Source organism: Bos indicus x Bos taurus, chromosome 22 (assembly GCF_003369695.1).
Source record: "Bos indicus x Bos taurus breed Angus x Brahman F1 hybrid chromosome 22, Bos_hybrid_MaternalHap_v2.0, whole genome shotgun sequence".
Lineage (NCBI taxonomy): Eukaryota > Metazoa > Chordata > Mammalia > Artiodactyla > Bovidae > Bos > Bos indicus x Bos taurus.
Genome location: NC_040097.1, coordinates 48431187 through 48446871, shown reverse-complemented (window position 1 = coordinate 48446871; position 15685 = coordinate 48431187). Strand labels below are relative to the sequence as shown.

General features: G+C 40.0%; 1 protein-coding gene across 1 annotated transcript in view; it reads left to right on the top strand.

The window, feature by feature from the left end:
• Positions 1 to 15685, top strand: part of WDR48 (WD repeat domain 48) — a 52770-nt gene that overhangs the window by 10671 nt on the left and 26414 nt on the right. Inside the window, exons 2-7 of the mRNA XM_027523103.1 lie at positions 4642 to 4782; positions 6828 to 6906; positions 11204 to 11286; positions 11406 to 11535; positions 13579 to 13667; positions 14061 to 14162. Coding sequence (XP_027378904.1) covers positions 4642 to 4782; positions 6828 to 6906; positions 11204 to 11286; positions 11406 to 11535; positions 13579 to 13667; positions 14061 to 14162 — 624 coding nt within the window. The remainder of the gene's footprint in view (positions 1 to 4641; positions 4783 to 6827; positions 6907 to 11203; positions 11287 to 11405; positions 11536 to 13578; positions 13668 to 14060; positions 14163 to 15685) is intronic.

Genomic DNA, 15685 nt, shown 5'->3' with positions numbered 1-15685 from the left:
GTTCTAGCTGTTGCTTCCTGACCTGCATACAAATTTCTCAAGAGGCAGATCAGGTGTTCTGGTATTCCAGTCTCTTTCAGAATTTTCCACAGTTTATTGTGATCCACACAGTCAAAGGCTTTGGCATAGTCAATAAAGCAGAAATAGATGCTTTCCTGGAACTCTCTTGCTTTTTCCATGATCCATCGGATGTTGGCAATTTGATCTCTGGTTCTTCTGCCTTTTCTAAAACCAGCAGGCATTAGTGAATGACAGTCACAGTAGTTCCCACTCTCAGAAGTAACTACTGGTCATTTTCTGTATGTATAGCCTTCTAAACTTGTGTGTTTATTTATAAACATATAGTGAATATTCTGCAGCATTTTTATAGTAATGATTATTATACACTAATATGTTGGGCCATGCGTGTGTGGCTTAAATACATCATGGTTTTCTTTGTGTGTCAGTCAGCCTAGAGTTGCACCACTGTTTTTAATGATTAAATATGTTCACTTTTATAGATACGTGTGCCAGAATTTATCCAACTTGGATGCTTCTAGTTCTTCACTGTTTTTAATCACACATCTATAATAGATGCCCTTAAAGAAGCTGGCCCAGACTTGTTTTGCTAAGAATTCCTTTCCATCTGGGAGGAGGACCTGACAGCCATAGTGTTATTCTCTGACTCTTTCCCACTGGGCAAATCGGATCGTCTCCCAGAAATCTGAAAATAAAAATTCATACATGCTCTTCCATCTCCATTAAAGGAAGTGTGCTGAGAAACGGAGGTGAGGGGCCTTGAAGCCCCAGAGAAGGACGCATCAGGAGAGACTGACACTCACATTGAAGCCAACTTGCTTTCTGATGGTTTTTCAGGATCTAATTCATGCAGCAAACATTTGTGAAATGCCTTTTATATGCCAAATACTATAATAAGGATACAGTGATGGGAAAAACAAGGTAGACAAGTTCCTTGCCCTCTTGTAGCTTTTTTTCTAATGGAGAAGATATGGCAAAAAATACAAATACGCAGCATGGTAAGGACTGCAAAGTAAGTAGAGGAAGTGATAGGGGAAGGAAATCAAGGAAAGCCTTTTAGAGATTACTTTTCTGGGAGGGCTTCCCTGGTGACTCAGTGATAAAAGAATCCACCTGCAATGCAGGAGAACCGGGTTCAATCCCTGGGTTGGGAAGATCCCCTGGAGAAGGAAATGGCAACCCACTCCAGTATTCTTGCCTGGGAAATCCCATGGACAGAGGAGCCTTGAAGGCTATAGTCCATGGGGTCGCATAGAGTTGGATATGACTGAGCGACTTAACAAAAACAGCTTTTCTGCTAAGACCTGGCGAGTGGTGCGTAAGCCAGACAAGGTAAAAGCTAGGAGAATAGTATTGTTTTGGACATGAGAAATCTTGGCACATGGAAAAGTAAATTTGAAGGCCCTAGGATGAGAAAGAGCTTGATGTGTTTGAGGAACAGAAAGGAATTTGGTGTGATTGTTGTGCAAGAGCGTAGGGGGACTTAGTTTGAGGTGAGTGTGAAGATGCAGGGTAGAACCAAAGCATGTGAGGAATTTGGACTTGACTTTAAATGCAGTGAAAAGCTTCAGTAGAGAAGTGCCATGGTTTTATTTTTAAAATGTCTCATGAGTCATGACTGTATTTCCTGCCCTTGGGCTCTGTTAGATATTGTTGTTAAATTCATCTTGAATTCTCCTTTTTAAAAAAAAAAAAACTTAAGCTGGTTTGGGTAGATTTCAGTTACAGTTACTTGCACCCAAAAGGCTGGGTTAAGACATCTTCATTGTCTTTGTGTATACAACCCTGACCCATTTCACAGCTTTCATTATTTTTGTTTGTTGGCTATATTCTTTGCTTTTTAAAAAATTTCCTCTTTGTGACCTTCCTTACTCTTTCTCATGGAGAGTTTGACTTTTTCTTATTGTTATCTAAGGAATCTTTGTATGTTGTCAAGAGTAAGCTTTTGTCTTTTGTATTCATTTTTCCCCCAGTTAAGTGTTTGCCTTGTAACTTTGCTCCTGTTACTTTTTGACACTCAGAACTTTGTTTTGTTTTAAATAACAGCTTTAGTAAGATAAAATTCACATAAATTTACCTTCTAAAGTATACAACTCACTGATTCTTAATACATTCACAAAGTAAACTGATCACTTAATTCCAGAACACTTTCATCCCGAAAGAAATCCTGTACCCAGTAGTAGTCATTCCCCATCCTCCTCTCATCTAAGCCCCTGGAAACCATTAATCTACTTTCTGTCTCTCTGGGTTTGTGGAACCTATTCTGGACACTTCATGTAAATAAATTCATAAAATTTGTGGCCTTAGCATAATGTTTTAAGATTCATCTGTGCCATAGCGTATTTCAATACTTCACTCCTTGTTTATGGTTAAGTAATATTGCATTGTGTGGACGTACTACATTCTGTTTATCCTTGGTCAGTTGATGAGCATTTGGGTTATTACCATTTGTTAGCTGTTGGATTTAATGCTGCTGTGAACATTTGTATGTACAGAAAGTTTTGGCTTGTAGTTTGGTTTGGATCAGTGTTCCTCTTTTCTTTTGCAAAGAATGCCATCTTTCTAAAGTATTTTCATGATTAGATTATTAAATTTCAATCTTTAGTCCTTACGAAAATTCATTTTGGTTTAAGATTTAGAAAAAGAATATTATTTTTCCCAATAGATGTTCCTAGATAATTTACTAAATAATTTATCCTGCCCTCATTGATTCAAAATCTGTTTATATCAAAATTAAAAATGTATATTGGGAAAATATGTTTCTGAATTTTGTTTTATTCCATTGATCCTTTAATATTGTATTGTGGTCTTCCTTTGTAATTCTGGTAGCTTTGTAATACCTTTTAAGATCTTTAAAGAGTATATTTCCATTTTAAAAAGTGACAGGGTTAGCCCCTCAAGACATTATGCTATATATTAATATTTTTGTCAACTTCTAGGAAAAAAATCCAGTGAACTCTGACAACAATCCGGTTAAAGTCACAAGGTTAGGACAAAACTGTTTATTTTGAATCACCCCGTGCTACAATACAGCATGTCTCCTTTATTCAGGTGTTTCTTTTATGTACCTTATCCTGTGGATTGGGCCTCCCTGGTGGCTCAGACAGTAAAGAATCCGCCTGCAATGCAGGAGACCTGGGTTTGATGCCTGGATTGGAAAGATCTCCTGGAGGAGGGCAAGGCAACCCACTCCAGTATTCTGGCCTGGAGAATTCCATGGACAGAGGAGTCTGGCAGGCTACAATCCTTGGGGTCGCAAAGAGTCGGACACGACTAAGCACAGCATAGCATGTATCTTCTTTGCAAGATGAATTTCTAGGTATTTATTTTTGTTGCTGTTGTAAATGAAGTTCCCTGCCCCATTTATATCCTTACTGGTTATTTCATTAAAATACAAAATTTTTGCTTTTGGCTGTCACCCAGTTTGTTGAGTTTTTCTTAATTGTAATGGCTTTTGGTTGGTTCTCTTGGGTTTTCTCGTGGAGCAGAGTGTTATTGTTACCAACAATAATAAAGTAGGGGAAAGTGGTGTGAAGGAAGAAGTTTAGTATGTTAATGGAGAGCAAAATCTTATTTTGCTTAGCAGGTCAGAGAAGGCCTTTTTGAGGAAGCATCATTTCCACAGAAATCTTAAGACTGCAGTGGTAGTCAGCCAGACAGTGGGAGGAAGAGCTTGTAGACAAAGGGGATCAGTACGTGCGCCGTCTGGAGGAACAGTGGGTGTGGGGCGTGGGAGCGGTGAGCAAGGGCTAGGGCTGGAGAGGTGCTCGAGGAGTTCAGACCCAATCCTGAGTCTAGTGGAGTAAGCGCCCAGAGAGGTTTCTGAATGGAAAACTATTTACATTTTTTAAAAAGACATTTCTGTTTACATGTTTTAAAGAGTCAACCAGTTACCATATGTAAAATAGATAGCCATTGGGAATTTGCTGTATGACTCAGGGAACTCAAACTGGGGCTCTGTAACAACCTAGAGGGTGGGATGGGGAGGGAGGTTCTTGAGCGAGGGGATATAGGTATGCCTGTGGCTGATTCATGTTGGTCTTTGGCAGAAACCAACACCATACTGTAAAGCAATTATCCTTCAATTAAAATAAGCACATTTAATTATATATAAAAAAGATTCATCCAGCTGCTTTGTGGAAAATGGATTAAAGACAAACAAGGGTAGGAAAGGAGTCAAGTTAGAAGGCATTATTAGCCTCAGACTTGCTTATCTTGGTCTAAGCTAATGTCACTCCTCTCTGCTCAGCCCTTCAGTCTCTATGTTGTTGTTAGTTGCCAAGTCGTGTCCGACTCTTGGAGACCCCATGGGCTGTAGCCCTCTATGCTCCTCTGTCCGTGGGATTTCCCAAGCAAGAATTCTGGAGTGGGTTGCCATATCCTTTTCCAGGGGATCTTCCCAACCTAGGGATTGAAGTCGCGTCTGTAGCATTGCAGGAGGATTCTTTATAGCTGAGCATCTGGGGGAGCCCTCAGTCTCTATAGAGTAAAATAAAAATGTTATCGAATTGGGAAATAAGTTTTATATTAGAAATTTGAATTTCAGATTGGCCACTAGAAGCTACATTTTATTATCACATATTTTATAACTTCATAAACAGCCAATCTTGATGTATTTGTCAGGTTTCCTATGTTATTCGAGATGAAGTGGAGAAGTACAACCGGAATGGGGTCAACGCCCTGCAGTTGGATCCAGCACTTAACAGACTTTTCACGGCCGGTCGAGACTCCATCATAAGAATATGGAGTGTCAATCAGCACAAGGTAAGGCAGGGATTGAGTTTATATTTTAAATCTATGCTCAGTAAATTTTGGTCTGTCTAATATGGTGCCTTTCACAGTTTCAGATTTAATCTCTTTGAGCACTCAGTTATTTGGTACACTCTATAAATAAAGACATTGCAACCAGAATTCAGTAAGCCTCTGAGAAAAACACCCCAGGGGAGTTTTGCAAGTGTTTTAGCTAAGGCAAGGAGTCCGTAAACTAGGTTTGTGATAACAGCTCTTTGCTGCAAAGGAGCTTAGAGATTTTTCTGGTAGGGGAATTCTTTTCAGCAATTTATTTTTCTGTTTTAAATATGTTCCCCAAAAGCTTTTTTGGCATCCCTTTTCAGTGCTACTAAAAAAAGATTGACTATGCATTTACATTTATAATTAACCTTGAACAAATATTTATTTTCTTCATTTAAAAGTGATTAGGGTGGGGATTTCCCTGGCCATCCAGTGGTTAAAATGTGTGTGTGAGGTGTTAGGGTTAGGGTTAGGGTCAATCCCCAGTTGAGGCAACTAAGATCTTTCATGCTGACAGTACAGCCAAAAAAAAAAGTGGTTACTGTACCCACAAAGACCCATAGGGTCTTATTATATAGTGTAAAGTTAATGTAAAAATATGAAAACAGAAAACAGGACTTAATGATATGTAAAGATAAGTCCCCAGTCAGATGGAAAGGCGCTCTTTTTGTATTTTGTGTGAATGCCTATATTATGAATAACATAGAAAGGAAGATTCCAGGAAGAAGGAGGAGCATTTCTTAAACTCCTAGCTTTGTACCAGAGCAGTTTCCCAGATTATTTCTCACGATGATCCTTCAAGGTAGATCCACTTTCCCCTTATGATGGGAAAACAGGCTAAGAGAAACCATGGTTGAATAACTGGTTCATGACAGAGAGTCAGAGCCCAATCTAGCCTTGAAACCCTGAGGTTAGACTTTGTCATTTTAAAAGGCTGTGTTTTGGCAAGCTCTGCAAGTCTGATGTTCCATCTGAAAAAGAACAACTATTTTGCACAGTTTGGATAGTTTCTTTAAATGGACTTTGGCCCAGTGAGTTTTAAATTCTTTGACCAGTGTAAACAGTGGAGGTCCCATATTAAAAACATAGAAAATAAGGAAGTTGTGGCTCTGAAGTGCTTTTCCTAACCCATTTTTGAATTGGAATGTCACCTTCATAGAGATTTACAGGATTACAAACAAATTAAGGAAAACACAAGAACTAACCGGGAAGAGTTAGAAAGCTGCCTCTTCAGCCCTTAGACATCTCTTTCTGGTTCTCATTTTATGACAAGATTGAATAGCATCAATTCTCAAATAGACTTGTAGAGCTATTCTCTTTGCCCATGAAGCATCTTGAACTTGCCTGTCTTAGATGTAGGGTGTAACTAGATGCTCTTCTTTAAAAGGCCTCTCCTGGTAATTGAGCCAAGGGAGAGCAGTAGAAAAATCTTGAGTTACTGCATTGAAATGGTGATCCTTTAGCCATTGGCTTCCATTTCTTCTCTGAAGGACTGTAGATACTGTGAGGAAATGTTCAGTTCACAGGTAAAAACAGCAGTAGGAAGCTAAGAGGAGAAGTGGGCATCTTCATCTGCCATCCGGCTAGGCTTCTCAGCACTCTCAGCAGCTTCTTTTCTGTCCCCGCTGTCTTCTCTGAACCTTCACCACGGCTGAGTCAGATCCCCCCAGATCTGTTCATGTCTCACCCTTTCTAGTGAAGCCCTTCTCACTGCACTCAATGCAGTGCCCAGCCCAGGTCTCGTTGCCTTCACTAATTTCAGGGCATTTGTCCTGGAAACCGAGGCTTTTGTCAGTAATAAAACTGTTCTGAAAGAAAACTTCTGTTTATATCTGCCATATGGAAGCATCAATCATTTGGTGAAATTCTACTCTGAGTTGTAAATTTGAAGACCTTAGAGAAGTGTGTCACATTAATTGAAGAATCTAAACATAATCATATTTTTGTGATGTATTTATGACATATTTTATCCTCTAATATACTAAAAGACATTTTTATGATTTATCTTGTAATTTCAGCAAGATCCATATATAGCATCTATGGAACACCATACTGATTGGGTGAATGACATTGTACTCTGTTGTAATGGGAAAACATGTAAGTATTTCTGTGGACTGTTGAGCTTCTGGACGATTTTAATTCAATTTGATTTTTTTTCTCTTTATTTTTTTCATTGTTTATGTAAGCCTTTTTCTTGAAGTGTAACATACATACAGAAAAGTACGCATATCCTGAGAGTACAGCTCAATAAAATTTTGCAAAGTGAACACCCATATCAAAAAACAGATTACCCAGATCCCTCTTAGGCCACCCTTCCAGGCTCTGTCCCTTGTCCCAGGATAATTGCTCTCGTGTCTTCTAAGCACTGTTGATATAGTTTGCCTGCATTGTCACTGTATATAAATAGACTCATGTGATATGTATTTTTCTTTTAACCTGATGAGTATCTTTTTGTTCTCTTTATGGTAAGATCCGTTTCTTGGTTTTGCAGTCTGTCTTAGAGAAATTTTTTGTAGTCAAATTAGTTGCACCTTCAGCTGGAACATTGCAAAGTTTGTCTTGCTTATTTAAAAAAATATTTGAGACAAGATATAAAAAGTTCTAGAAAGAACTTTAAGATACATATGTGTATGTGTGAGTATGTGAATGTTAAGATGTTTGAATTAACATTCAGTTCAGTTCAGTTCAGTCGCTCAGTCGTGTCTGACTCTTTGCGACCCCATGAATCGCAGCACACCAGGCCTCCCTGTCCATCACCAACTCCCGGAGTTCACTAAGACTCACGTCCATCGAGTCAGTGATGCCATCCAGCCATCTCATCCTCTGCCATCCCCTTCTCCTCCTGCCCCCAATCCCTCCCAGCACCAGAGTCTTTTCCAATGAGTCAACTCTTCGCATGAGGTGGCCAAAGTGCTGGAGTTTCAGCTTTAGCATCATTCCTTCCAAAGAAATCCCAGGGCTGATCTCCTTCAGAATGGACTGATTGGATCTCCTTGCAGTCCAAGGGACACTCAAGAGTCTTCTCCAGCACCACAGTTCAAAAGCATCAATTCTTCGGTGCTCAGCCTTCTTCACAGTCCAACTCTCACATCCATACATGACCACAGGAAAAACCATAGCCTTGACTAGACGGACCTTTGTTGGCAAAGTAATGTCTCTGCTTTTGAATATGCTATCTAGGTTAGTCATAACTTTCCTTCCAAGGAGTAAGCGTCTTTTAATTTCATGGCTGCAGTCACCGTCTGTAATGATTTTGGAGCCCAGAAAAATAAAGTCTGACACTGTTTCCACTGTTTCCCCATCTATTTCCCATGAAGTGGTGGGACCGGATGCCATGATCTTCGTTTTCTGAATGTTGAGCTTTAAGCCAACTTTTTCACTCTCCACTTTCACTTTCATCAAGAGGCTTTTGAGTTCGTCTTCACTTTCTGCCATAAGGGTGGTATCATCTGCATATCTGAGGTTATTGATATTTCTCCCGGCAATCTTGATTCCAGCTTGTGCTTCTTCTAGTCCAGCGTTTCTCATGATGTACTCTGCATATAAGTTAAATAAACAGGGTGACAATATACAGCCTTGACATACTCCTTTTCCTATTTGGAACCAGTCTGTTGTTCCATATCCAGTTCTAACTGTTGCTTCCTGACCTGCATACAGATTTCTCAAGAGGCAGATCAGGTGTTCTGGTACTCCCATCTCTTTCAGAATTTTCCACAGTTTATTGTGATCCACACAGTCAAAGGCTTTGGCATAGTCAATAAAGCAGAAATAGATGCTTTCCTGGAACTCTCTTGCTTTTTCTATGATCCAGCGGATGTTGGCAATTTGATCTCTGGTTCCTCTGCCTTTTCTAAAACCAGCTTGAACATCAGGAAGTTCACGGTTCACATATTTCTGAAGCCTGGCTTGGAGAATTTTGAGCCTTACTTTACTAGCGTGTGAGATGAGTGCAATTGTGCAGTAGTTTGAGCATTCTTTGGAATTGCCTTTCTTTGGGATTGGAATGAAAACTGACCTTTTCCAGTCCTGTGGCCACTGCTGAGTTTTCCAAATTTGCTGGCATATTGAGTGCAGCACTTTCACAGCATCATCTTTCAGGATTTGGAATAGTTCAACTGGAATTCCATCACCTCCACTAGCTTTGTTCGTAGTGATGCTTTCTAAGGCCCACTTGACTTCACATTCCAGGATGTCTGGCTCTAGGTCAGTGATCACACCATCGTGATTATCTGGGTCGTGAAGATCTTTTTTGTACAGTTCTTCTGTGTATTCTTGCCATCTCTTTTTAATATCTTCTGCTTCTGTTAGGTCCATACCATTTCTGTCCTTGTATCGAGCTCATCTTTGCATGAAATGTTCCTTTGGTATCTCTGATTTTCTTGAAGAGATCCCTAGTCTTTCCCATTCTGTTGTTTTCCTCTGTTTCTTTGCATTGATCGCTGAAGAAGGCTTTCTTATCTCTTCTTGCTGTTCTTTGGAACTCTGCATTCAGATGCTTATATCTTTCCTTTTCTCCTTTGCTTTTCGCTTCTCTTCTTTTCACAGCTATTTGTAAGGCCTCCCCAGACAGCCATTTTGCTTTTTTGCCTTTCTTTTCTATGGGAATGGTCTTGATCCCTGTCTCCTGTACAATATCACGAACCTCATTCCATAGTTCATCAGGCACTCTATCTATCAGATCTAGGCCCTTAAATCTATTTCTCACTTCCACTGTATAATCATAAGGGATTTGATTTAGGTCATACCTGAATGGTCTAGTGGTTTTCCCTACTTTCTTCAATTTCAGTCTGAATTTGGCAATAAGGAGTTCATGGTCTGAGCCACAGTCAGCTCCTGGTCTTGTTTTTGCTGACTGTATAGAGCTTCTCCATCTTTGGCTGCAAAGAATATAATCAATCTGATTTCGGTGCTGACCATCTGGTGATGTCCATGTATAGAGTCTTCTCTTGTGTTGTTGGAAGAGGGTGTTTGTTATGACCAGTGCATTTTCTTGGCAAAACTCTATTAGTCTTTGCCCTGCTTCATTCCGTATTCCAAGGCCAAATTTGCCTGTTACTCCAGGTGTTTCTTGACTTCCTACTTTTGCATTCCAGTCCCCTATAATGAAAAGGACATCTTTTTTGGGTGTTATTTCTAAAAGGTCTTGTAGGTCTTCATAGAACCGTTCAACTTCAGCTTCTTCAGCGTTACTGGTTGGGGCATAGACTTGGATTACTGTGATATTGAATGGTTTGCCTTGGAAACGAATAGAGATCATTCTGTCGTTTTTGAGATTGCATCCAAGTACTGCATTTCGGAGTCTTTTGTTGACCATGATGGCCACTCCATTTCTTCTGAGGGATTCCTGCCCACAGTAGTAGATATAATGATCATCTGAGTTAAATTCACCCATTCCAGTCCATTTCAGTTCGCTGATTCCTAGAATGTCGACATTCACTCTTGCCATCTGTTTGACCACTTTCAATTTGCCTTGATTCATGGACCTGACATTCCAGGTTCCTATGCAATATTGCTCTTTACAGCATCGGACCTTGCTTCTATCACCAGTCACATCCACAGCTGGGTATTGTTTTTGCTTTGGCTCCATCCCTTCATTCTTTCTGGAGTTATTTCTCCATTGATTTCCAGTAGCATATTGGGCACAACTGACCTGGGGAGTTTCTCTTTCAGTATCCTATCATTTTGCCTTTTCATACTGTTCATGGGGTTCTCAAGGCAAGAATACTGAAGTGGTTTGCCATTCCCTTATCCAGTGGACCACATTCTGTCAAATCTCTCCACCATGACCCGCCTGTCTTGGGTTGCCCCACAGGCATGGCTTAGTTTCATTGAGTTAGACAAGGCTGTGGTCCTAGTGTGGTTAGATTGACTAGTTTTCTGTGAGTATGGTTTCAGTGTGTTTGCCCTCTGATGCCCTCTTGCAACACCTACCGCCTTAATTGGGTTTCTCTTGCCTTGGGCGTGGGGTATCTCTTCACGGTGCTCCAGCAAAGCGCAGCCATTGCTCCTTACCTTGGATGAGGGGTATCTCCTCACTGCCGCCCTTCCTGACCTTCAATGTGGAATAGCTCCTCTAGGCCCTCCTGTGCCCGCGCAGCCACGGCTCCTTGGATGTGGGGTTGGTCCTCCCGGCCACTGCCCCTGGCCTCGGTCGTGCGGTCGCTCCTCCCCGCCGCTGCCCTTGGCCTCAGGCTTAGGGGCATGGGGTAGCTCCTCCCGCCCGTCGCCCCTTTAGGAATATTATAAATATTCAACATACATAAATATTCAAATATTTATGTATGAACATTTTGTATATATGAAAGTTTGAGACTGTTAATTTTTTTAAGTTAATTCTTTAAAATGGTGTTTAGACACACTACTAAGGGGTTTGTTCATTCTTTGCCTCTTCTAGTAATATCTGCTTCTTCTGATACAACAGTAAAAGTATGGAACGCACATAAGGGATTTTGCATGTCAACATTAAGGACGCATAAGGTAAGACAACTAACGCAGTTTTCGGTGTCTTTAGTGCAGTACTAGGATCTCAGTACTTTATATGACTCATTTGCTTATTAGTCTACAGAGTAGATCATAATATATATGTTTTGTTACAGGATTATGTAAAGGCCTTAGCGTATGCCAAGGATAAGGAACTCGTAGCATCAGCTGGATTGGACCGACAAATATTCCTTTGGGATGTGAATACTCTAACAGCACTGACTGCCTCAAATAACACCGTCACAAGTAAGGTGTTTGAAAATTTTTCTTTGAAAGTGATCCAAGTTGACATAAATAAAGAATGGTTTATAAAACAAATCCGATAAGTTTGCATCAAGACAGTGGTTCTGCCTGTAGCATTCTAGTCCCCAAGAGTGTGATTAGAAGCTAGTTCCTCACTGTGGTCTAAAAATGGTAACTTCTGCAGGTGTAACCTGGCCATTTTTGTACCTGTTAGCTCCCTAGCTAACATATAAGCTTCCAGAGTGCAAAAGTGTCTGTCTTATTACTTTGTATTAATATATCCTACAGCTTTACCTGACCCAGGGCCACACTCTAGGCAGATTATTACTGATCAAAGTAGTGATTACCTGGCCAAAAGTAGGCAACTCTTGACTTTTAGAAGTGTTGTACTTAGTCTCTTAATTGTGTCCGACTCCTCTCTGCGACCCTTGGAGAATCCCAGGGATGGAGGAGCCTGGTGGGCTGCCATCTATGGGGTCGCACAGAGTCGGACACGACTGAAGCAACTTAGCAGCAGTAGCAGAAGGCTCCTCTGTCCATGAGATTTTCTAGGCAAGAATACTGGAGTGGGTTGCCATTTTCCTACCCCAGGAAAAGTGTTACTGGATACTAACAGCCTTCAAGTTAATAACCACATAGGAAAATACCCAAAGGAAAGAAAGAGGGCTTTTAGTGCCAATACTGTAGGACCCTTTCAGAGCAGCCTTAAGAATCCAGCCAATTCCAGAAGAGTGCAGAAAGGCTGACCCTAGCTTCTAGAGACAATTCAGAAACCTTCACAGCGAGTTAATAGCATGGATGCCTTATCAACTAAGATCTCAGTTACCTAGTCAGACCTAGACAGGTATTTTTAGCTAAGCCTGGCTTAGAAGATCTGTGTTCATGATGTGGGCCTGAACTGTCTGGATCCCTGCATGACAGATCCAATTTGTCATGACTGTGTAATACTCATGTTGACATAGCTAACAATTCTAATGAAATCTAGTATGTGTCAAGAAGAGCAGGTTGGGAGACTGGTGTTTATAATTTCTTAAATATTATTTTGCCCTTTTTCTCAGGAAATATGTGAAGGTTTAAACACTATTCTTCCCTTGTTCTCTGTGATTAATGTACACAGTTTCAGGGATTCAGCAGCTGGTCCCTACTGGGGCTGTCATAATGCATCATTTAACTCTCTTCTAATGTAAGGCCTGCCTGAAAGAGGCACTAACAAGAGGGAATGAAGCCAAAAAAGGAGGATCGGCCCAAGGTCAGAGATGAGGCTTAGTGGTATAGATTCAGCAACAAGTATATTCTACTTAGAACTGTTTAGAGAGGATAGCAAACACGCTTTTTATCATTATGGAAATAATGATAATAGCTAACATTTACTGAGCATTCAGTAGAAGCAGTTAACTTTTCTAAATACTTTATATGTATTTATTCCTTTACTCACAATCAGTATGTTTGTTTATACTTATTCCTTGTTGTAAAGTTGGAATCATACTGTATGGGCAGTTTTATGTATGTGCTTCAGTGGTACTGACTTCTGAAAGAGAGAGCATGAATGCAATTCTTGCCACACAGTGCCTAGTTTCCTTCCAGAAGAGTTGTACCAAATTATCCTTCCACGGGTAATGTATGAGAAGGCCATTTCAACTGTTTTTTTTGAGAACCAAGTATGTTGCTTTGTTTTTTACTGATTTTTGTCAGTGAAAATAGTATTTTGTTTTGATTTGTGTTTTCTTGTAAAAAGTGAGTTTAGCTGTAGTTTTCATTTTTATTGGCACATGTGTATCTTTGAAAATCTATTACTTATGTGGATAGCTTTTTAAGTGGCAGTTCAGTTCAACTTAGTAAATATTTGTTGAGCATTTGTGTATGCTCAAATCCAGAAGGGATGTAAATTTTAATAGTATTATTTAGAATTATCTCCATAATAGGTAAATTTCTTTTCCTTAAGAGTCCCCATAAAGATAAGATTTCTAAATCAAATAATTAAACTTGTGCTGACTAGCTACTAAACAGCTGATGATTTTAACCTTTAGCTCTATTTATCCTTAATAGCTTCTTCTTTAAGTGGGAACAAAGATTCCATTTATAGCCTGGCAATGAATCAACTGGGAACAATCATTGTATCAGGGTCCACTGAGAAGGTAAGGGGAAACTCAAGGGGTATATTTTAACACTAGAAAACAAAGAAACCAAAATAATTTGATCTTTGTAATTACAAAATACATAGACAGTGGTTTTTCCTTGTGGATACTAAAAATAAAGGCTTTATTTGAACAAATAAGGGTATAACTATATAATTACTGTCATGTGTGTGGTGCCAGGGGCGGAGGGTGGAGTCAGGAGGCCTGTGCATTTTTTTTTACATTAAAGAGGCTTCCTCCCTCTTAAAAAAGTTGGGAGCCTTGGACACTGGAACACTGTCTATTGGCTGAAGTAGTACTACCATCACAGAACTTGATGGTTACCACTTGATTTATAGAAGCCATCTACTATTTGAATTTGATCGTTTGTATGATTCGTTGTATGATTCACAGGTTTTAAGAGTATGGGATCCAAGAACATGTGCAAAACTAATGAAGCTAAAAGGGCACACGGATAATGTTAAAGCGTTGCTGCTGAACAGAGATGGCACACAGGTATGCAGTTCTCGTGAGCATTTACCTACTGACCTTGTCAGAATTTCATACAGGAGAAGCTCCCCCGCTTTCTATATTGTTGCATAGTTGGTTTAAACCAAAAGCTACAAGCATTGTAAACTGTGGTCTGATTTTTAAATCCTTAAAATACTCAGTTGCACATATAATAATCCACATTTTGAAATTATCTTGTTTGCATAACTTTTAAAGAAAGGCCAAACAAAGGATATCCTAAGAATAATTCTAATGCAGGTGAGTATATGCAATTATGTATAGACTAAAATAAGGGCTTCCCAGGTGGCTCAGTGGTAAAGGATTGCTTACCAATGCAGGAACTACAGGAGGCGTGGGTTTGATCCTTGAGTCGGAAAGATCTCCTGGAGGAGGAAATGGCAACCCACTCCAGTATTTCTTGCCCGGAAAATCCCATGGATAGAGGAACCTGGTGGGCTGCCGTCCATGAGGTCTCAAAAAATCAGACAGAGCTGAGCATCCATCCATAAATACACACATACATATAGGCTAAAATAATTTAAAATGCTTCCTTTTTTGAAGCAGAAGGAATCTTTGGTATTGAGTGCTTTCTGGCAGTGGAAAATATCCTCACAGTGGGTCTGGTTTCTTAGGCAGATCTTGTCAGTTGGCTATGTAGATATGGACTGTAGTTTTGTTATCTAACATAGAACTTAAAGTCAGCATTTCAAAGAAAAACATTTTGGTAATGTTTGAACAGGTATTAATATTCAGCCACATAATTTGTGAATTATAAATCACAATTCTATCTGTTCTATAGCAGTAGAAAAATGATCTTTCATCAATATAGACAGTAAAAAACAAAAACTGAGCACCATTTTATGTTATGACACACCTCTCCCGTGTACCGCCACCGTTTTTTTCATAGGCAGGGATCATTGGAATTGATTGTGATGGGGCTGGAAAAGGGAGAGTACGAATGTGACTGGATGAGAAACACCATGGGTCCATTACTCCCAAGAAATAACATCAAGGAGGTTGCCTCATCCATGAATTAGAGAAGCCTTTGTTTCCAGAGGTGAAAGGAAAGTTGAAAAACTGGCCAAGGGAAGGAAATCACTTTTCGGAACCAGGTAGAGAGGCTGGAAGATGCCCGTAGAGGTCTTTGGAGACGTGGTACTTGATATCATGTGTTGTGTAGCCTTGAGCAGAGAACCCTTCATTACCTGTCCTTAGTTTTCTCATCTGCAAAGTGGGAGTCTTAATATTTAGTTAGTATAGTTGGTGAGGAGAGTAGAAACAAGGTGCGTTCTTATCTGCAAACCGTGGCATTTTCTCAGACTCTTGAGTTTCTTTGCAGTAGCATTTTCACGTGAGTCTGAAAAGCCCAATGCAGTCAGCTCCTCACTTTTTTGCAGTAGCTGCTAGGTTGCACTTGATATGGTTGTCCAAGCCTTCTTCCGTTAGCTTTGTCCAGGATCAAACTGGATCATATGAACTCCATGGGACTGCCCTTAGCTAGAGACAGTAGACTAGATGGTTTTTCAGAA